This window comes from Aythya marila (assembly GCF_965140915.1).
Source record: "Aythya marila genome assembly, chromosome: 10".
NCBI lineage: Eukaryota > Metazoa > Chordata > Aves > Anseriformes > Anatidae > Aythya > Aythya marila.
This window is the reverse complement of record NC_139051.1, coordinates 5545544-5569193: the sequence shown is the minus strand read 5'-3', so window position 1 is coordinate 5569193 and position 23650 is coordinate 5545544. Positions and strand designations below refer to the sequence as shown.

Here is a 23650-nt window from a genome sequence, read left to right as displayed (position 1 = left end):
GAGAGACTTGACTTGGAAAGAATGACAAAGCTCATAGTCCTCGGTGATGGAGAGCATGGCAAAGAGTTTCATGGGGACTAAAAAAGCCAGATGAATGGGTAGTATAATGGCAGGTGGTTTTCCATGTTGATGAAAACAGGAAAAAAAAAAAAAAAAAAAAACACATACATAGGACAAAAATGACAAATGTTCATTTTAGCCTTGGGACATTATTTTGCCTTTATATTCAATGGAAAGAAGTAAGCATTTAAATTGCCACTTAAACGAGCTAAAGCCAGTCCTTGTGCATGTCCCTCACAGTACTGTTCTCTAATTAAATTATAACTACTCAATTCAAGACCTGGTTCATCCCCTAAGCAGAACATCTGCTCACTGTACTTTATATTTAACATGATGCAATGTGTGATGTGGTTAGCAACATTGTTCTCCAAATATGAATAATGGATTTGTGAGGGATCATATAAGTGAAGAACCAGGGAAGTGATGTTTTCAAGATGTAAACTGCAGAGAGAGAAGAGCACCCAGGGGAATGTGTGGTGAATTGTTTCTAGTTGCTAACAGGGGGCCAGAGACTGCAGAATAGGGTAACAGGAGTTCAAGACCAAAAGGACAGGAAGGAAATAGAGAAAGAGGCCAAGAATCATTAGAAAGCAAAGCTAGGCTATTCCTAGAGGTGATTCACCAGGGGCCACCTACTGCTCCTGCAGTGGTGAGAGAGACATCAGCCATGTGGTGATACTGCAAAGGATGATTTGTTACAAAAGAATTGGTTATTGGGGGGAAAAAAATAAAGCAGTGTAAGAACTAAGCAGACCTAAGGTAAACACCTTGAAGAATAGCAACTAATTTTTGTAGGACTCTGTTTTGGGGACAAAAACTGGATTTTCCTAAAGATGTCCAATTTGCAGCATACATGTATCTTTTACCTTTCCTACCACTCAGGTCTCTTAGCACATCTTCGAGTAGACACCCAAAATCAAGAGCTACCGCAGAAGAACTTGACTTAGGTATTCCTTTAGACATTGTGGTCAGTGGAAAGCTGTCTTGTTCACAGGAGTTAAGTGCTGACACGAGGCTGCAGGCGGAGAGGTGCAGAGCTGCAGTTATATGCGAGATCGGGTGTTCAGAGGACTGTCCTGTACAGCAGCTCTTCTTGTAACTGTCATTTACTGTTCCTCAGAGACTAAAAGCATGTTCTGAATTTTTTCCAAAACAGAAATATGCACTTTTTTTTGAAGATATATATGAACTTTCTTGCAGTTTGTATTTTTTCTTTGTGAATTTTGAATGAATTGCAAGCACTTATTTTTATTCTTGTCTTGTAGTGCCTTTTCATACTAAAATCTCAAAGAGCTTGGAGAGAAAGAGAGAGAAAGCATTTTATTTATGTAACTGCATTAACTGCAGAGAAATCACACAAGGCTTTTTAGGTTCGTTTGCCAGGTAAATTTCATAAAAAGTGTTCTAACGTATGTAAAGAAGTAAGAAACATATAATGCTATCTTGAGTCATGCTATGGTGCAAGCTTCTCTGCGGTAGGACACAATGACCCACAGCCAAACTGCATGAAGTTTCAGGAGTGAAGAGGCAAGTATATTCATCTGGAAGTGTAGCACGAATTTATGTGCAATGCAAGTACCCAAGTCAGAGTCCTGTCCCTTTTCCAATGTCTTATGCCAGCATTCAGCATCATAGTACGAGAGCATCTCCCACAAGTGGAAGGCACATTAACACTGCTGTATTCTTTGCCTAATGGAAATAGGCTACTTGTATTTTGTTGTTAATTTTAATTCTTATAGCATACAGAAGAGTGTGAGTGATATCTGGTTTGGCTTTATGGTGGGAAACTTTGTAGAGAAGTTGATTCTTCTGTTACTGTGAATGTTCCTAATTCATCTGGCAATGAATTTTGCTGAAGTGTTTTGGCTCTTGAAAGCTTGTTTTTCCTCTTGCATACACACCAAAATCAGCAGCTATCAGGAAGCGATGAATGAGGCTATGATGGATGTCATGGTATGATGTCTGGGTTAGGTGGTCCATAACTGTATGGAAGACTTTCCAAAGTCTGTGAGGTAGCAGCCATTAACTAGACCTTGCTATTCTGTGGCACAGGGTGTCCTGTGGGACAAAGAGCAATAGAGGATACTTCCCAGAAAATAATCTTGACGAGGTGGTGTCTGCTACTTTATGGAATGACCGAGTTTTCTTAGGACACTGTTTCATTCCTACCTATAGGGAATTCAGTCAAAATTTGGTCAGATTTGGCTTCATCTCTTGCCTCTGACCTTTGCAATCTTGCACCATTTGCATCTTTTGCAACGATGATTGCTATTATCTTTTGTAGAAATTACTGTAATCTTTCTCTTTTTTAAAAAATAATCAACAGCCCAAACTACTGAGACTAGCTCAAACAGCCACTTTAACAAAACCTATATTTATTCAAGAAGTTGCAGTGCAGTTTTACATTGTTTTCATTGTTTTCTTTGTTGTTGTTGTTTTGCTTTGTTGTTGTTGTTGTTTTGCTTTGTTTTTAATGCCCAAGTGCTTACTCTCTGTCCCTGGAGAATCAGAAACAAAGCCATAAAACCAAGATCAGTTGTCTGGAAAGCCCGTAAGTTAGATAAATGTCAAGAAAGGAGCAGAGATATCAGTCCATCATGCTGATGACCATCTCATGGAATTCACAGCATGATAAAAGGAATTTCTTACTGAGTGAGGGTCAGTGAGTGAGCTAAGAGCTAGTTTGTCTGGGGCATTGATCAGTGCATATTTTCAATCTTCCTAAATATCATCCCTTTTGAAGCAGTCACAGCTAGTAATTTATTTAGGACACAAAACCTCTAACATAAACAAGGATTAATCTTGGAAGAAAACTAACAGAGACAACAGCTTTGTGCCATTTCTTTTGTTTGTATAATTAATGTTCAACATTAAATGTTCACTCGGCTGATACATGCATGGTACCAGCAAAGTAAATTCATTCAAATGCAAACAGTTTCTCTTGTATTGTTTTTGGAACTATACGGTACATTTGTTCAGCTCCCTGGTAATACTTTAAAAGCTAATTACTTTGAAAAGTAAACAAGTATGCAAATATACATCAAGAAGTGCCAATTGGTTGTTTTTGAGGTTTGGGGTTGAAAGAGCCCAAGAAGTGAGAACTATGAGTTTGCTGAATTACTGACAGTGCTGCATTTTCTATTTTCTATTGTAGCTCTCTGCAGTATTTTTTTTTCTATTGTCAGCCCCTACAATAGTTTCTTTATCCAACCTAGTTCAAAAAGAATTGGAATCAATGCTTCAAGATCGTGCAAATTTTCAGCTGAAGCAACAAAACTGATAGTAGGGAGGAGACCACAAATGCCCAGGAGATTTGATCTGTTTGGAAAGCAGCAAGCAGTGGAATATTTATGCACAAATTGAATAGACCTCACAGATAGCTTCCCTACACTGGCTGGGGATGATAGGCTTTTGATCATTGCAATGAAAACATGAAGGAACAAAGCAGGAAAGGAGAATGAGAATTTTGGGGCAGCTGTGTCCCATTGTGCTTCTTCCCAGCCCAGCTTTTCGTTGTGCTGTGCACTGAGATGAAAGGTCTCAGGGCTAAGGATTCCCTTCCTGACTCTGCCTTTGCTGAAGCTCAGAACTAAGAGCTCAGGAGCGTAAGTGTTACAAGCACGTGTACTTTCGGCTCCATGTCTTCAGCTCTGACACCATTATCTTAGAAATAACTGGGAAGGAAGGTACACAAATTTATACTTCATTAGTTGCTAGTTAAGTCAAACATCTTAGTTGCTTGTTATGCCAGTGAAATGTCTGCATCCTCATGCTCTCACCAGTCCTGCCTTGGTCAGAAAGGCCATGCACTCATCTTTGCTCCTCACAGGTCCCCATCAGGAAGATGGGAACTGTAGTTGTTCCTTGGGTGCTGTCCTGACTGTATTTTACAATACTCCCGAGCATAATCAGCAAATGGAAGGACAAAGTTAAACCCTTCCAGATCTAGCCATGACCTTAGGTTTTTCAGTAATAAAACTATCTATGTAACACTTAGATATGCACTGGACAACGTCAAGCATCTTTTCAAAGGGAGATAAGACTAACAATTCATTACCTTGATATAAGGAAATTCCTGGTCCATGTTCTTATGTGAGCAGCCAGATTATGAAGTCACTCACTCAAAATCTGGGGCAAGCAGCCTCAGCATCTCCTGACAAAGCAATTACCTGGGACCAAGTGCTATCTCGCTGAGTTAGAAACCTCACAACAAAGACCATCTCTTGGTCTAAGAAACTTCAGACATTAGATTTCCTTTCCAGCACCATTAGTTCTCTGGACTGCCTCTTGGTATGAAACTGTGATTGCATATCCCCATCTCAGAATGGTCATTAATATTCCAGTTCCAGTAGGGCTGAATATTAGTTATTGCTGTGAAAAGTATCCGATCCTGAAAACATTAACATATATATTCAGACATTGTGCAAGTGAGTTGTCTCACAATGTGAATTATGCTTTCTAAATAAGGGGACTAAAATGCATGTGACTTTGAGGAGGAGACTGTAATATCGAAGGAGGAAATGTCTTCAGTGAATTTTCTACTGATTTCAGGAGCTTACCTGCTCCATGGAATGTATAAATTATTGTAACATGTTCAGATGTAATTTGTGTAATCAGAAGTATTTCAGAAGTATTTTTCTGGATACACTAATATGTCAGAACAATAATTTTTTGGATGTTTTCTGTGGGCTTCTCTTCGTGGCAATTGAAATAAGACCCACGTCCTAAAGCTATTGTTGTAGCAACATGGATTTGCTAGCTGCATTACTTGTTCACAGATGGTTAGCCTTTGACATAGCAATGAGATTGTTCACTTCTGCAAGATGTTAGCACAGATCAATAAGAAAACTGTCTTACAGAAAGAACACCTGTTTGTCAACCAAGCCTGCCTTTAAGGTATTTCAGATATTACATTCTCGTTTGTTCAGTGGAGAGCCAGTAGTTTCCTGGCTGCAGGGTTAAATTCCCTCTTTTCTAGTGTGGTGTTTGATAGCAGTAAGAAAACTCTCTTTGGAAAAAGAGGGAAACCTGCATCTTTACCATGTTGGATATCCTAGCAGGTTTCAGCTCTTTTCCCCTTCCTCCATTTTGAGCTGTAAAGGTAGCACATGTGCTAGTTTTGTGCCAAGCAAGAAAACGCCTTCATCGTTAGGGTTTTAAAATAAATATTTGGGGACAGCTCTCTCCAGGTTATGCCTTGTAGGAAACATGGTCCCTGCCCATTTACTACCGATGTTAAAATATGTGTTGTAACAGATGACTCATAATACAAAGGACCAGAAAAGTCTGAAAAACAGGCAAAGGAAATAGTGTGAGTAGAACTGGAAAAATGTGAACTAATATATCTGGGGAAAAGAAGTATTCAACTATTAATGCTGGAAAATTGCTAGCTGTTACAGTGGAGATGAAAAAAAAAAAAAATGCAGGAATGTGATGGCATTTTCTCAAAGAGCAAGAGGTAATAGTCTCTTTCTGAGTTGCCTGGTTGAGAACACTGCTGGAAAGCACAGAGCACCATTTCAATTAGATACGGCATTCCTCTTCCACCCTCAGACTGTTGGCTAGTTTTTCTATTACATAGCAGCTGTCTCTGTTTCTATCTATTGCTTGTTTTTCGTTCCTTGTCTATCTCTGTAGTGCCTATGTGCCTAAGCAATAATAGATAAATGCCTGTGTGTCTTGTAGTTTACATGCTGATGCTCAAATATTTTTGAAACTTGATTAACTCATGTTTGTTGTCTATGTTTCAACTAAGTATACTGTACTGAAGAACAGACTAGAGATAAATGCTGGGTTGGGAAAAGAGGGCAGATTTCCTGTCTTAAATGGAGACAATAATGCTCCTCAACTTAAAAGCACAGAATTTTTTATTACTGTTAATAATAATGTTGTTATTAGATAGTAGAATCCTAAAAACATCAGTACCAGTGATGTCAATGATGCAGAGAAGAGCTATAGACATAATTAAGGTGTTGGAGGCAGGCTTATGAAGAAAGATGAAGAGAAAGTAGAAAATGCACAGCTTGGCTAAGTGGTGATAATGATGATGGGGGATGTGATGACCATCTAAATGTATCTGACATCTGTAAACATAGAACAGGGAGTAGTAGTGTTCAGTTGGTCATAGCATTACAATTAGGGTTAATGAGGAAAACTGAGCAAAAGAAAACACAGAACATTTTTTTTGCTGTTGAGCCCAACAGTAGATCACATTAGATGCTAGAATGGTATCTTCAGAGGATCCCTGGTTGCACCAGCAGAAGCCCAATTGCTTAAATAATGTGAAAATAAATTGAGCAAGATGGTCATGAGTGTGCAGAGTGAAACATTTTGATACTGGGAAAGGACTGGGAAAGATGACCTCTTCTGCTTCTGATTTCCAGCACTTTGTTAAAAAGAGTTGGCAGAGATCCTCTATTTCTAGTTTGTGGGCATTTTTGGTTATTTTATTTGTAATGTGGGCCCAGTTTAAATTCAGTATTATCCAAAACTTTCAAGATTAGAAACTCAAGTGAAAAGGGAAAGGGAGGGCTGAACTGAGAATGGAAATAATGAAGCTGTCCAAAACTGTGAAGCTTTCAAATTCTGAGGCCAAACCAACACAGAACAGTCCCTGCTACCCTGATAACTGAACTCAGACAGACATATTTAAGCTAGGAGCCTGTCACAGGCTTAGAACTTCATGAGGGAGTCAAAATGTCCAGATGTTTCTTGGTTTTGGTTCCGTGTCTCTTAGTATGGCAGAGGTGGGTTGGGTGACTGTGATGAAACTGGAGTGGGAGCCGTCAGGACATTAGGGTAGTTTCTTTGGAAGGGTTAACCTGGAGGAGCAGACCCTGGATGCCCATGAACCCCATGGAATGTCAATTAAACCTGAGATATCTAAAGCTAAACATCTGCAGCACATCAGATTGCTTTTCGTTAGGAAGTTGCAGTGTATGCATAAAGACATGTATATATATTTTTGTTGTGAAATATATCGTTTGGATTATTTGGTGCTGGAATTGAATTATTTTCTTTTTCCCCATGTAAAATGGCTCCTCCGTTTTATGACTCCAAGAGTCATAGTTAAAGTAAGTGATGCTTGGATTTCCTTCTCTGTCTCAACTTCAGCTTTCAGGATGCTCTCCCCTTTTTGATGAACATATGAGTACATAGTAAGGTTCCTTGGCTGTAATATTGTATGGGAATAAAAGTGGAAACCATTAGCTAAAAGTAGATAAATAATATGACTTATAGCCCCCTTGCGACAGAGGGATTTTACCTTAAATTGAAATGTATTGATGTTTGCCAATGAAGCATCAGTATTTTTCACCAGAAGTGTTTTAACTAAAAAAAAAATCTGTTGAAAAAGAAAACATTAATTAAGAAAAATCCTACCTCATATTCTCAGAGATAGTATTTGGATGAATACTGATCACTAACAAGGGTAAACAGGAGAAAGAAAAACATGCATGTTTTCTGTCTGGCCTCTCTGGTTCTGCTAACTGCAGAGCTCCCAGCACACTGCTGCTGTTTAACTAATAAAAAATAAATTAATATAAATTTCAAGCCAATGCTGTAATATATCACACATTGCTTTCAAAGTAGGAAATTATTTGCTCACTAGACTTCATGCATTTCCATTCAAGTATGCAGCCCTTTTTATTCGTATTATAAGGGAACAGAGTGAATGAATTGCACATGTATTCAAAGAAGCAGTACAAATCTGAGCAGGAGCCAGATGATCAATTATCAGGAGGTAGTATGGTATTGTGTTGTTCACCAGGAGCTTCAACAGAGACAAGAAATTGTCAAAGAGAAAACATTCAATGCCGTTACCAAAAAAAAAAAAAAAAAGTAAAAAAGGTAAAAAAGAGAGAGAGAGGAATCAGAGTAAATTGTGGTTTGAATGTCGTTTGAATTGTATGCTGAGAGCTGGAGTGGAAAGACAGAGCAAATCAAGGTGACAGGAAATAAAATATTGCTCATCAATAACAGTAGAAGGAGAGAGACATCAAAATATGGAGACTTGCACAAGAAGGCAACTCAGGATAGTGACTATTCAAAAATGTAAGGGAAAGGAGTTCTTGGGAATCATTAAAGCAGTTTGGGAAAAGAGAAAATCTGTCAGACTTGTGTGTAATATTAATGTCACCAAAACAAGACAAAAAGAAGCAAATATAAGGAGGCAAAGGTTATAATGAAATAAAATATTGTCCATTGTCCTCTCCTTAAAATGCTGTTGAGAAGGCAATCACTCTTCCATAAGGCTTCCCACAGAAGTAGCCACAATGATGAGATGAAACTTGGAACAGTGAGGGCTGGATCCCAGATCACCTTCTGCATCTCTCCCATACTTAGACCTGGTTTGGTCCTGACCAGATGTAAACCAGGTAAATTATGTTTAAATCTGGTTGAAATAGATTATGCTGGGAAATAATTTTTTAAAACTTTTCTACTTATAATCATGATATTGTAGTCTGAGAATTAAAATATGGCTATTCACTTACTCAGTCTGTAACATTTACTTAAGTATTTGACTAAATACAGTCCAGTAATGAACATACTATAAACTCTGCAGGCTGGAGTCTACTACGTTCTTCTGCTATAGGTAATGCATAGAGTGTAAAATGCCTACCATGCAAAACCAGCTGATGGCTTCTGTCCCTTCAGTTCCACTTTCTGTCTTTCTGTAGCATTGTACAGTCACTTTCCAGAGAAGATATGATTTTCTACACAAGTATAGGACCAGCTGCTGGTCGTCACGGTGTGAATGACTCCAGGAATATATATGGCGTGGGATAATGTGCACGCTTGTCCACTGAAAAATGACTGAGAAATGATGGCCTGACATTGCTTAGCTGCAACAGAGTTTGGAATTTACTGCAGCTGCTCATGGCACACAGCACCTGTACGGTGACATTTTCATTACATATGCCATAACTTATGGTCCTTTGTTTTCCTATTTGTGGATTTTGTAACACGTGCTAAACCCCATTGACAAAAATGTTACTGCCACTATAGCAAGACAACCCATCTGCAAGAGATCCCATTTGAAATATCTACACTTTGATCCCGCCCTACCATGTCAGTTTTATACATCGGCCAAGTTCTTTCAGTCTTGTTCCTCCTTGTTATTTTATTTACTGCCATTCTTTGGAAGATTAATGCAGCTTCGGCACTGGTAATAATTCTCTGTATCAGTCTGTCTTCAGTATCTATGCAATCCTGGCTCTTCATCGCTGTACGTTCTTTATGGAGAACATTACTTTCACCACCCCTTATCTAACTACTTCATAAAAAACACCTCACACATTTATAAAGCATGACAAGAGCATTACCATAAACTATGTTACTCTGTTCAGTAAACATATCATAGACTCTCCATAGGCTAATTACCTTAGTGGAGAAAATTATCTGGGGATGAATTTATCTGCGGCAATCATATCAAATGACAGACTGTATAGAATAGCATTGTTCTGCTTTTCCACAAGTGTTTAAGGTCCCTACATCATTTTGTTTTCACTGAAAATCTAGATTTTAAAATTTATTATTGCTGTTCTTTTTAATTGGTAGATTTGTGTATGAATATTTAAAAAAAAAAATAAAGCAGAAGTGCAAGATTTTGGGGTACCATATTAAACATATAAAGGATATGTTACGAATATAATCAGAGCAATTTGTAGTCTCTTCTGAAGTGGATAGGGAAAGGAATACAGTTTACTGATCTGGAAAGTGAAGATCCATGAATAAAAGGATTGGTCAGTTTTAGAGTTCTGGAAACAACAAGGTGCCCAGGAAAAAAATGTTGGATCCTGGTAGAGCCCGGGCAAGACAGACTGACAGGATCAAACAGTGCTTGCCTGGCTGACATAGAATAATTTCTCAAAATTTTCATAGCAACTGCTTTTCATGAACTTCTTATGTTCATTTCTCATCAGCATATGTACCTAAATCACGTTTCTTACCAGTCTATTTATTCCATCTTTACTCTGTCTCTTTTCTAAGACTCATTTAACTTAACATTGTTCTTTGGATGCCTTTTTCTGGCATTGTTTAGGAAAAAAATACTTTGAGGCCCTAAGAATAATATTGTGTGGTTCACCCACAATTTTTTGTTAGGAGATTTTCAGGCCTAATTTCAGTACAGATATTCACTGCATGCTGGCAAGGAACTGGAGATGTCAATAGCAGAAATGTTCATTTCTCCACAGTTTTGTTAGCATCATAGGTCTTTTTTATCTCTAGTTTATACTGCTGCCTGCAGTTTAAGTTACAGGAGGAGCCCTACCTGAATGCAGGCATAGTATATCTATTTTCCCACACTATTTTTTCTTATCCTCTCTGACAAATCAAATATTAAATTTTCCAAACCACCCAAGTGACTAAGGGCATGATTTTTTAAAAGATATTTCAAGATTTTCTGCTCAGCCTTTCCAGGTCTACATCATTTAGAAAAAAGAAATCCCATTTACAAATGATCTAGACCTTTAGGAATGTAATATCTCACTGAAAGTCAATGAAAATTAGAGTCATACTGCCTATTACTTTTTGAAATGGAACTTAAGTTATTTCTCCAAAATAATGTTCTCTTTCCGAGTTGTTGAAGTCCTGCCTCTTTATACATTTCTTAATGTCATCCTAAAGCTGTAAATCCCACCAAAACTTCTAATTTCTAGCCTCTATGTCTCCAAGTTGCTGTAAGCTGATCTCCCTTTGAAGTAGAAAAATCTCATTAAAAGACTGAAGATCCTGACTAAGAGGTTGTTGGATTCTCGACTGCCTCATGGGTTACATCTCTGCTTTTTGTAGTTTGTCTATACAAGAATGCTAATAGCGCCTATTACAATGCACTTTCAACACTCCCTGTGACAAAAAAAAGCAATCAAATGTACAGGGTATGTGTATGGTCCTCTGCAGGCAGTGCTGCCTGACAGCTCTCCCTCTGCTGTCTATCAGGGACAGCGGGCACAGGCAGTAGGTGGGATTTTCTCATAAACTGTCATTTTTGTCTAAGGGGATACAGTACGCATGCATACAAAATTGTAATTAAGGCTACCGATAACTCTACTTCAGTAACAGCTAGAAGCAAATTCCTCATCAGCATTCCTCTCCAGCCACTCTTGCTCCGTTGTCCTCTTGAATACTTCAGCCAGTGTTGGTTAGTGCACTGCCATTTGAAATGCAATGTGCCAGAGGCAGTAGCTGCTCGAAGCCTGCCTTGTTTTTCTGGATACCATTTTTTCCTTTGATTCATTTTTAAGAGATTTTTTTTTTTTTTTTTTTTTTTAATATGCATAAGAATAAGGTCCTGTGCAAATTTCTCAGGAGATCAATTTGCAAGGCTCTTTAGTAGAAAGACCTATTCTCTAGTGTGTATATTGGTTTGATATGGAAATCCATAAGCCTGCCCTAGATCCACCCCCATCTTATACACTGGTGTGCTCTGGGTTTTCTTTGTGAATTCAAGAGCAGAAACCATACAATTTCTTCTTTTCAAAAAATACTTATTTTTAATTTCTGCGAATAAACCAGTTCTTGAGGATCAGAGTCTACTCTGGGTGTAAGTATAAGAATTGGTAAATCTCTCAGATAAAAAACCTCCTGTGGCTGATGGGAGAGCATTAGTAGAAAATTGTAAAAGACTACAAATCCATGTGTTAATTAGAGCTTTGCATATCCCTGCTTTCCTTGTTATACTGAATGGGAAATAAAATACAAATGGAAAAAAAAAAAAAAAAGATTTAGTATTCAAATGAAACATTAACAGTCCTCTGAACAACACACTTTAAAGGTATTATTTTCTTCTAGAAATTCTTGTTGTTATGGATTTTTTGTAGAAAAGTTTGATTTCATGGAAACGGCCTTTTCTGTCAAAAAAATGAGTCTTAGAAAACTAGCTTGTAACAGTGTAAATAGCCAGGGATGCCTGTACTGAGAGCACATTGACCCCCTTAGGTTTTGAATTCTGACTCCAGAAACTGTCAAAACTTCTGCTTCCTATGAAGAACTGCTTTGTCCAGCAGTTCTTCTCCAGACTCGGACCACATGTGCCACAGGTCTACATGAACAAAGATGATAATATTTCTGGTCTTACTAGAAATAGGGTCATTGTATCAGTGGTCTAGAAATTAGGGCCTGAGCCAAACGTGAATGTTGCACCACCACTCACCAGGAAAGAAAAGTCCTTTGCCTCACAGCCAAGCTCTGAGCTCCACGGGTAATCTTTTAAGTGACCTAGGTGTTAGAAGAAGCTTCAATAGTAGCTTGAAATAAACCAGAAGATGCAAATCCATAGGAAACCAAATTTTGTTAGCCACACTCCTCATGGAACTACTTGTTCTGGTCTTTTGTAAACAAATATCATTTTCTTTGGAGGAGACACCCCATGTCTCCAGGACCCTCTCATAGCAACAACTTTTAAGGAAATAATATCCCAGCCTAAAACTTAATGACCCACAGCGGGAATCACTTATGTTGCTGCTGTTGCATAGTGTTCCCACACTGAAAATAATATATGTGCCACATAATGAACATTGAAAATACTGAATATTAATGAAAATATAAATATAAATTTAGGAAATAAACCAGTACAGTCTTATTCTGATCCCCTGGGCAAAAAAATAATGCAGTGTATAACCAGGAGGCTCACAGAGCATATGTAGTGGGTTACAAATTGCCACGGTTACTGTAATTCCACGTATAATGAGTAGCCCATGAATCTATTTACAATAGTTTTCATAATCGGCAAGAATTAAGTATGAGTTAGAAATCAGAATTCTGGCTTAATGCTAAATTTTGGTCCATTTTTTTGATCGTACCTTTGCGTTACTTAAACCTCATAAGCCAAATTCAACTGTTCTGTAACTTGATGGGAACTGATGGCACTCCAGCAACTGAGCTGCAGTTAGCCTCAACCCCATAAAAATGAATAAAAACCCTGAGCCTGATTGCTTTGCAGCCATTGCCACTCTCCAAGTGCAGAACGGCACGCTCCTCTGAGTGCAGAAATGTGTCCTGTAAACTTGATCCTTTTCTTTCTGGAGCAGATACAGTATGTATACTGGGGGTTGGACCCAATGATCTCCTGAGGTCCCTTCCAACCCCTATAATTCTGTGATTCTGTGATGTCAGTACATTATATGTAAGATAAAAATTGAAGTATAATTGCACTGTGGCTATGATGAGTCTTCTATTTGTTCACTTATGAAGTGGCTCATGGAGTAGCATGGGATTTTGTTTTTCCATCTGTTACATATTCCTGTCAGGAGCAAAAATGTTCTTTTGTAAGTAATATAGTAGTAGCTTATTATTTCTTAGAGTAAAGTAAAGTATAGTATTTTCCCCTGAGCGCAATGTAGTCTGTAGTTCTGGCACATTAGCTGGCATAAACATTTTGATTAAAGCTTATGAATGTATTAATTACACCTGGGAAGTTTCCAAAGCTTATTCAAACTACAAACTCTTCAAACCACTGCTCCCAAATCTGAATTCCTTTCAGCAACTGTAGAAGTGTTTGTCACAGGATTGTCTTTTCTTTTTCTAGAATGTTTGTATAAAGAAATGAGGTAGCAAGTGTGCAAATTTTTTTTTCCCACTAGTTTCAGTAAGTCTTTAAGTGTCTGAAGATTTATAACTTCCGTGTTATTAAACATTTGTTTGCAGTCTGAAGGTCTGAAGAACTTTAGTTCTCTTTAAAGATTTCTGTGACATCCTGGGTCTAGGAACATCTGCATGTACTCAAGCATTTATCAGAACAATGTCACTGGGCATATGACCTCAAACAGGATGACAACACTGGAACATACACTACCTAGATGAGGCTGTATAAATAAATAGAGCTATCAAAACTGGTAATATTTCTAATGCTGTTTTGAAAGGACTTGGTTCGTATGACTTCCTTTGTTCATATTCCTAAAGTGGGTTGCTTATCGTGTAACAGAGGGCAGAATTTGACCAGCAGAGCATATATAGTTGTTTGGGTATCACTATTTTTTTGCAAGTAACACAAACAAGTTCTTACAACAACCTTCAACCAGATTAAGTTGCACAGTGCACTGAAGAGGAGATAGAAGAAAATGCAGCAGAGAGTCTGAATTCTAAAATCACTGGGCATATGATCCCAAAGAGAAAGGCAGATCTTATCTATCAGCTGTCTGTGCCTCTGCCAAACAACCCAAGAAGCCTCACCTAAGCACAGCTTTGCTCATGCATTCATGCACGCATGCATTCATTATGGCTGACCTGCCCTACAAAGGTCCATTAAGTGGAGCTCATTTCAAGCACAGATGGTCCTGAATAGCTTAATGTCTGCCTGGTGGCCAGAATAAGTGAATTCTTGATGGTCTTAGACTTCTGATCACATCCATGCAGCCAAGGAGCAAATGAAAACATGTTTATCATTTTGATAAACAACCTATCTCATTGCTGCAGGATGCTCCATGTAACTCAGCAGAGTCAAATACTATTAAATTGTCATCACTGTCAAAGAGAGAACGTATAAGTTTTTCTACCTGAGTCATAGTTAATGACTTCCACAATGTATAACACAAATAAGTACTGGTGTTTGCCTTTTTAATGTTTGTTTACTGATAAGTTCAGGCTCTGCTAGAACACAGAGGTGAGTTATAATTTTGAAGTGCAAAATATGCTTTTATTATTACCTCTCAGCTAGAGATATAAAAAACAGAGATGACTAGAAGATGGCTTTTTGGCTTCTGCCAGGCATGCACTCAGCCCCTATTGCTGATTAGATAGTTTAAATCACAGCCACCCACAGTTGGTTCATACTTATGATAAAATATTTCACTCTGCAGTGTGTAAACTCAAGGTGGCTTTATAACAGAGATAAAAATGAACATGTTTTCAGGAGTTAGGTGTCCTCCATTTGGAATTAAAACATTTGCAGGCAGTAACAAACAGTTGTCCCTGTCTTATACGAAGAATGATAGGTATTTTCTGTACTTCAATATTTTAAACCTATGCAGAACAAAGACTTCCAGTAGGAAATACAAAGACAGTCTTAATGCTGTAGATAGCTGCAGTCTTTGACAGAAGAAGCTAATTCCTTTCCAGAAGCTAATTCTGTCCCTCTTGCTTAGGTAGACAGCAAATTTCCTTTATGCAAAGTTCAGGGCAATCCGTGAACTGAGCACTCACAAAGGGTCAGCTGCTCTTACTATCAAGTGCTGGTAATGTTCAGTGTGAAAAGGATGCAAGTCACATTCACCTCCAAAGGTTCTTGAAGAAAGAGCAAAACTATTCCCGATCTGTGAGGTCGTATGTATTTCTAATCTTTTCCTGATTTTCTTGGGGGAGGGTGAATACCAAAAAAAACAAGCAAGCAAAGCCTTCTTTCTTCCCTGGTGGGTAATGCAGCCACTTTGTGGGATATAACCGTCAGCAAGACATCCAGAACACTCTTACTTAGAGGATTTTAGGGTGCTTTCCTCTCCTACTAAAGTCGGTAGCAAATCCTCTATTGAATTCTATGAGTTGGATGAGACTGTTATTGTAGAAACAAAGCCAGAAGCCATATTAGCTCGGTAGACCATAAACCGTTAAAAAAATAACCCTTTCCTATTGTTTGTGACAAAGATTCAAACTTTTTCTGCACTCAGCCTGTCAGGTTAATAATCCACATTTTTATTTAAGACCCTAAATATTCATTTATAACAGATGGGAATGGCTCCAAGGGAGCTGCTACAGTTTTGAGTCAATAATCCATGTTTTTTAAAAGTCCATAAACTTATAAATACATATATATAGATAGATAGATATGTATTTATATATTATATATATAGTATATATTATATGTATATGATTTGCCTATATATATATGTATATATATGTTTGGTCTACCATCCAGGTCAACCCTGATATACCCTACAAAATGTCTGAGTATTTCTTCCTCTCTTCTTTAAAACAGGCTGTTACACCTGTACTAATTGTACATATTGCCAGCTTCAGTGATTTGTAAAAGATCTGATGATGACAACCGATTATATTACTTGGGATCTTTTCTCCTTCCCATAAGGATAATGGCAACTAAAAGGGGAGATATGCTGGTTTCCAAATTTCAAAAGATGTCCTAAGGCCTGAAATCCACATTTACCCAGCAGGATTGGAGATGTCATTTTTGACCAGACACCAGTGTTGTTTCAATAAAATTTACTCCTTGGGTGAGGATATCTTTAGTAAGCAATATCAAGCTCTAGGCAGGTAAACAAAATGTACACTTTGTCCAAATGCAATGCTTCCTGTGAACAATACCTTTTGGGCATTTTTTTTTCTTTTCCTGCTAACTAAAAGTTGACACATGTAATATTAACACCAAAACAGCAAACAGCATCAAGAAAGAACAAATGTCATAATGCACCTGTACTACCCAATCTTTGTACTCTGCAGCATGGAAGTCCAAAATGTTGTCTGTGCACTGTTAAAGGCTAAGAAAGTCGGAGTAGTAGTTTTATTAACAATTCACCTCTTGGCAATGTGCGAGGTTGCTACTTCTGTGTTACATCTCCCATGGACTGGTTTCAGTAGAATTAATCTCTGATATTAAACCTGAGAAGCTAGAGCAACTAGACAAATGGAAGTAAGGGAAAAAAAATATTTGTTTTCTTTTGCTCAAGGAAAATATTTCCAGCTATGCTTCTGCTTATATCTCCATCTGAGAAACAGAAGGTGTGGGAAAACACATTTCATAATCTTTAGTATTAGCAATATTGTGGATATAGTGATCTGTTTTCTAGACAATGTGTGGGAAATACAAAATCAAATAATGTTTAACCATGTACACCGATGCTTTCCAATGTCAGGCCATGGCACAAATTTCTGAAGCTCCATACCATATTTTCCTGCTCTGCAAAATCAACCTTCCTACTGGTGGGGATTATTTTACCATCAGAAAGAAGTCACATCCAAAATCAAAGCCAACAAGGCCTTGAGCTCTCTTCAAATTTATGGGGGATAAGTATCCTCACTATAATTGTTGTATATGTGGTTCAATAAATACAGTAATCAGGAATGTGCTTTTTCAATGATTTTTTTTAGCAGTCTCACTGTGTCCATTTGTATTTATCTGAGCATTATATTCTATTCCTATTTTGTGTGTGGCTTTTAAAAAGTGTAACATGTATGTGCAATGTTGTTAAAATATATTCCAACAAAACTCAGTGCATGTAATGCTGTCCAGTGATGGTTAATAGGTAAAGTGTGTTTTAACGGAAAAATCTGATCCTGTGTAACAAATTTTTTAGGAAAATGGGTGTGTAACACACATAACTTTCTCCATGTGAGATGGATTTTTTCTTCTGTGTCAGCACCATAAAGGGTCTTTTTATTATTGTGATTATTATTTTCATTACAGCTACAGTCAGCACAGTTTAAAGCTTCAGTTAATGTACTTAACTATCTAGTGGTAACAAAAGGAGGTTTTTTGTTTGTTTGTTTGTTTGTTTTTTGCTTTTTCAGTTTTGTTATGTTTTGATGCTCCTAAGCATCTATACAGTTTGAGTTAAATTCTTTATTGCTGCCACAACTTGAGTTTCCACATAAGAATTAAAGGTTTTATAAAGCTCATCAACTACAACCCATTATTTTGAATAGATAACCAAATGAGCAAAACTAGCTCATGTGGTTATTACTACTCATACAGGAAATTAATAGAGAAAATGAAGCATTTAGCTTATTCACAGATATTTACCACACAGTATATGTAGTCTAGAATTAGAAATACTTATTACTGTGTACATTATCTTTATTGTCGAGTTTTCTATCAATAAAATCACAAATCTCTCTTCTCTTAGGACATGACCATAAGATGAATCAAACCAATGAGAATCTTTTTATTGCTTTCAATATGATTTGGATGGGGGAACAGGGAGTTTAAGTGATGAATTACTTCATAGAAAGACAAAGGCATTTGGGGCTGAGTTGATTGTCACAATTCCTCTTATTCCTGAGAGACAATTAAACGACCTTTTGTCAGACAAAAGCTTTCTGAATTGTTGGGATCTCTCTTCTGTGGTACCTATTGGCTTTCAAAAAAACTGTGTCAGCAGGCCAAATACACCTAATAAGTAATACATGAAGCAGCATCTCTCTCCAGATGAGTTGAATATTTACTGCAGTCAATCTTGTCTCAGGCTTGTGGATGCATCGGTCCTTAACCTCATGACCATGCAACCTAAGCTCATTTACCTTAATGGATATTCACCAGCTTTGATTCACTGACTCACCCTGGAAGGTCAGTGATTTGAAAACTTAATAATATAAAACATTTCCACACATTGTGGAGTATTTCTTCAATGGTAGTTGTCATGCAACTTAATATTGGGAGTACACTTTCAAGCAAAATGTCATTCCTATTTCATGGCAAGACCTGCCTGGATGGCCTTTTGCCAGGCAATACCCACCTGGATGGCCTGGACGGCCTTTTCAAGGCCTTTCAAGGCCTTAAAAGTCAAGAAAGAAAAAGCAGCCTCAACACGACCATTACAGATTTACTGTATGCAGCACTGGGTTTTATGGTACAGATGAGAGCGAAGACACAGCTCCTGTAGGCAGGTGGGAAGGTAGGAGGGAACATTTTCTCAGCTCACAGCACCCTCGGTGGTGCCCTGGCTGTGAGGCCCTCTCAGACAACAAAAAGCCTGCCTTGTCACTGTCTGCCTCCTGTCATGAAGTTGGTCAGGAGGGAGAGGATGTCTGATCCAGAGTGACTGACAGAGTGAATCACAGGACACAAGGGTCTCTAAAAAGAGATCTATCATGTCTCCAACATAACCTTTGGACTGTACCTAGAGGCCATCTGGTCAGCCTTCCTGTCCCAGCTTCTCCTCTCCTCTGCCTTGGCCTGGCAGAAGTTACTCTTGCCTTGTTTTGACAACGTGCAGTCAAAGGAGATTCCCTGTCTATCTACCCCAGCAGTTCACTACAGAAATACCACATTCACGGAGTCACGTAGTAACGGGACTCACTCCTGAGTGAAGAGAGGCCACTGGATTCCTCAACCTCTTCTGAAATCCTTGTTCACAGCAACATGTGGACCAGTGTCTCCACACTGCTTATTCTCCTTCCTGCCTGCAGGATTGCAGAAGTGCTCAGAAGCTGTCAAAGCTGTTTCAAAAAGAAGAGTGAATGCCAAAGATAGGAATAATGCTTTTTATGCTACCGTAAAGGCAATGTAGATTTAGTATTTTATATTGACATAAAATAATAATTTTTTTTCTAGGAAACCTTTGTACTTATCCTGCTCTTTAGTATGCTCTATGTGATGTTTTCTACTAAGTTTAAAGAAGTCCTGCCAAATTTATGCTGCAATTTCATAAAGTAGCCAAATATCTGTGGGGAACAGACTGGTGCTATTAAATGCTTGGCGATCATGAGCTAAACAGAATTTGAACTAAGGAATCAGCAAATTACTGGGCAGCGTATTAGCCCACTGTGGTGTCTCATCTTCTCTCACTACACTGCTGAGGTGAACGGGAATAGTACACGTGACACTTCATTTCTGTCATAGCATATGCCACAAATACCTGGTATACATAAACCCTAAGGCTCTACCTCTCTGTCTATCACTCCTTTGTGTTCTCCACCCAGTAAAACCATTGCAAATGTTTATAAAGGACAATGAGGGAGAAGACTAAATAAGCCTGGTGACCTTGCAAACAAAGGGAATGTTTTCTGCCTTAAAACTTCCAGTTTTGTGCGTGGGGTAGGAAATGAAAAGGCTGTTGCACCATGCAGTGATTTGGAGAGGCTGATTGCCATCCACTAAAGGATGAGTACTGGCATAGAATCAAATATTTAGAGGGAAAAAAGGTTATTTTTAGATGTATTCCCTTAACCCCTGTCCTTGTATGAGAGAATATTTGGGGAAAAGGGCAACCAACAATACAAGTATAAAATCAGCCAAAAGTTATTGCATTTATGCATTCAACATAAGCATTAAGTTACCTATATTTGTGGCATACTCCATTTTTTTTATGCCAGAAATTTATTGATGTCAGAAAAGTTTCTAATATATGACAAGCAAACAATATCTGTTCTAGAGGGATATTTATCTGCATTTTCTATTAAAATTGAAGCATAGCAGCATGTGCCTGTTCACACATAATGGGAGAAATAATGTCGTAATCCCAGCTGCACAGAAACTGTGCAGAGACACAGACAGTAGCATGCCCAGGTGCTTTGATTAGCCACCACTATTCTTCCTAATCAGAGTGTCAATATTCTCTTTCCTTTTTTTTTTTTTTTTTTTTTTTTTTTTTTTTTTTTTTTCTGCCAGAAGGAGGAACGTGTGAAGTTATAGCAGCACACAGATGCTGTAATAAGAATCGAATTGAGGAAAGATCACAAACAGTAAAATGCTCCTGTCTACCTGGGAAAGTGGCTGGGACTACAAGAAACAGACCTTCCTGTGTTGATGGCAAGTAGCTCCTCCTGTATATATGTGTCTGTATCTGTACCATCCAGTAAGCAGCTTTAAGTCTATAGAGTATGCATAGGAATTTTGTTGTGTTATCTGTTAATGAAACAGGAAAGCTATCAGCACAAGCATATATTTGAACCAGCTTGCCTGTTACTTTCACACGTGGTACTATGCACATGGATCACGTCAAGATTTACTCTCGAAAATATGAGTATAGCACTCTGTGCAGCCACTCAGATCAGTGTAACAGATTCTGTGTCAGGATTGAGCCCTTAATAAATAATTGGATTAAATTATCCCTTGCATCACTTCAAGAGGCCTCCTGGTGCCACATTAGTTTTGATCCATAAATATTTCAAAGGGCAACAGCCATTCATTTTGATTTAATTAGCCATTTGAAAAGTCAGTGGCAAATAAATAAATAAATAAATGCTGTGGTCTTATTCTGTAATGAACATTACAGAAAGCTAGGAAAAAAACTCTGTATTTTGAACTCACTGGTGTGTTGAATCTTGTCAGTCACGGGGATTTTTTGCTGTAGCAAGAACACCAGGTTACTTGTATTTGGGATTCAATGCTGCACCCCAGGTCTAGCTCAACAGGGTGTCTTCCTCTCTGGGGCTCCCCTGGCACCCCTGCAAGGTGAAACCAGGCAGCAAGGGGGAGCTAGCTGTGGCTTGGATGTGCTTAGCACAGTATGAATTGATTATGAATTGACAGGGAGTAAGTGGTGCCATCAGTTCCTCTTCCCAAACAAGCCACTGGGTGTTCAGGAATCCCTTTGTGTAGCAGCTTTGTGAAACTTTTTTTTTTTTTTTTGTAAAAGTTCCTTGCTGCTCTTTATGGTAAATGTTTGGTGCCCAAAGTGAGACAGGAGAATTGTTGGGTATTGAGGACAGGAAGACCTTATAGACGAAGCTTGGAGGCTTGCATATTCAGTACTAAAGAAGATGAAAAACAGGGAGCACTTTTAAGAGATGAGAACCTAATTTTTTCTCAGCAAGTATCCATGGTGAGTATGTATTTGGCTTATCTTTTAAAGACTGAAAGAAAATGTTGCATAATTTCAAAAATACTTTCAGAATTTTAAGTTATGAGGCAGTCATTTAAAGCTTGTTATACTGGGAATGCTATTCTGCTTCTGAATTCATGAAATGTGCTAAAAATGTGCTATGAATGGACCTGTGAATGACTGCACTTTAATCTATATTCTGTCATTCTTTTATTGCTTAGTTAACCCAATTAATTATATATATACACATATATATATATATTTATTTATTTTCTGTTGAGCACACTCATAAAACCATAAGTGAAACCTACAGTGGATCTTAACCAAAGATCAACCATACAAGCCTTGAAGAGTTTCATGTTCTTTGGCAGGTCATGAGAAACAGAGGCACTGCATAGAGCAGACACCATTAATTCAGATCTCATAATTCTGTTCAGAGGACAGGAGCTCCTGCTGTGTTAAGAGAAAAAGTTGGGTGCAGGTGTGGACCGGTGCCTAATTGCTCTGTCAGGATTACAATAAAAAAGAAACATTTTTGTCTGGAATTTTGAAAGGAGTAAGGATAAAACAATGACTAATATAAAAGTGCAAAGCTAGTCCCATTGAAGTCACTGGTAAGACTCACAGTGACTTCAAAGCCTGAAAACGTGAACTACAAAGGAATGTCTTCCCCTTTCAAGTTTAGTTGTTGTAGTCAGACTATAGCTTCTTTTGTGGATGGCTGGTGAACAGTTCAAAAGCCCAATATGCTGCTTGTAAAAATTAATAGAAGGGACATTTCTTTGGCCTTTGTTTTATCCCAGACTTTGCCTTGTGACTTTTGACATACTGACCTGTTTTAAGTCAGAACTTTGACCTATTTGGCTCTTCTGTCCTTGCTAATGCAAAACTCTTGAAACTTCCCATTGGAGACTCATGGAAGTCAATACTTTAACTCAAATAAAGGTTTGGGATTTGCTGTCTCTTTTGCACAGGACATTTCAAAATGTCATCTGTAACTTTTTACCTTCTTTACCTACATTAGTGGAAGGATTAAGACCTTTTAACCATGGTGCATTGTACACTGCCTATGATTTCAAGCCACAATCTGTGGTTAAGAAAGCTTGTTTGGGTCCATTACTTTAAAAATACGACATGAATGTTCAGGTTACAGCAGTATATTCACAGCCAAACAGGCCAACCACCTCTGAGGTGACAGAGACTGGGAGATACCACGTCAGCAGTCCCCTCTCATCTGTGGTTGATGACTGTCTTGAGCCATCTCCACCTGATAGCTGTTTAGTTGTATTTAAAGAAAATAAAAATTAAAAATTATATATATAATAAACCTCGGCCTAGCCCTATTTGTACCATTGGCCAAATTGTGACTTAATGGGATCAGAATCAAGTTGTTGATGCTTCTCAGTCCAATTGCATCAGAAAACACCTCATCAAGGCCAATGCTTTGACAGTTTGAGTTCATGTCACAGAGGAGGGACAGCATTCCCTGCACTCCAATAGCCAACGCCCTAGGACACAGCTGGGCTGTGTAGGAGGGAGAACACAATTATATGAGTTGGTCAGCGTAACCTTTTCAGTAAGTATTGGGGGTGACAAATGGCCCTTTTGTCTCTCATTGTGAAATCTCTTTGTGGATAGCACACCATCGTAGTACATAAGACTCATAAATGCAGCTCTCCCCCTGAAAGCCAGGCTGTGTGTATGGAAGGGAGAGGACAGGAAGCTCCTGTCTGTCCCCATGAAATGCTTCCTGCCAAGTCCTGCAAACCCTTTCTCAGGGGCCTCATATTAAAACAGATAGAATGGGACTAGGCCAAGGCAGCCTCTGAATTTCTAAATTCTTCTTTGCTGCTCATTCAGTAGATACTGTCCTAAAATCTGTCTGAATTGTGTAGTAACAGTGAGAGCAAAACAGAAGCCAAATCTTGCCATGAAACAGAGAAGCCAGCCTATTATTTCTCATCGCCTCTTCTGTTGCACATTTACTTTCATGATTCCCTTCACTGCTCCAAAGTCGTTTTTTTTAGGGTTGTTTTGAATGTTCCCTTCTCTCTTCCAATTTATCTTGTGTGTCACTTGGCAGCAGCATGTACTATGGGCATTAGTCTGCTCAGCTCTCTGTCATGTCTGTTATTATTTTCTCCATTTGCCCAAATACC

General features: G+C 38.3%; 1 protein-coding gene across 1 annotated transcript in view; it reads left to right on the top strand.

The window, feature by feature from the left end:
• Positions 1–23650, top strand: part of TAFA1 (TAFA chemokine like family member 1) — a gene marked incomplete at both ends in the record, with an annotated part of 212282 nt that overhangs the window by 149697 nt on the left and 38935 nt on the right. The window contains one exon of the mRNA XM_082768454.1: positions 20336–20476. Coding sequence (XP_082624580.1) covers positions 20336–20476 — 141 coding nt within the window. The remainder of the gene's footprint in view (positions 1–20335; positions 20477–23650) is intronic.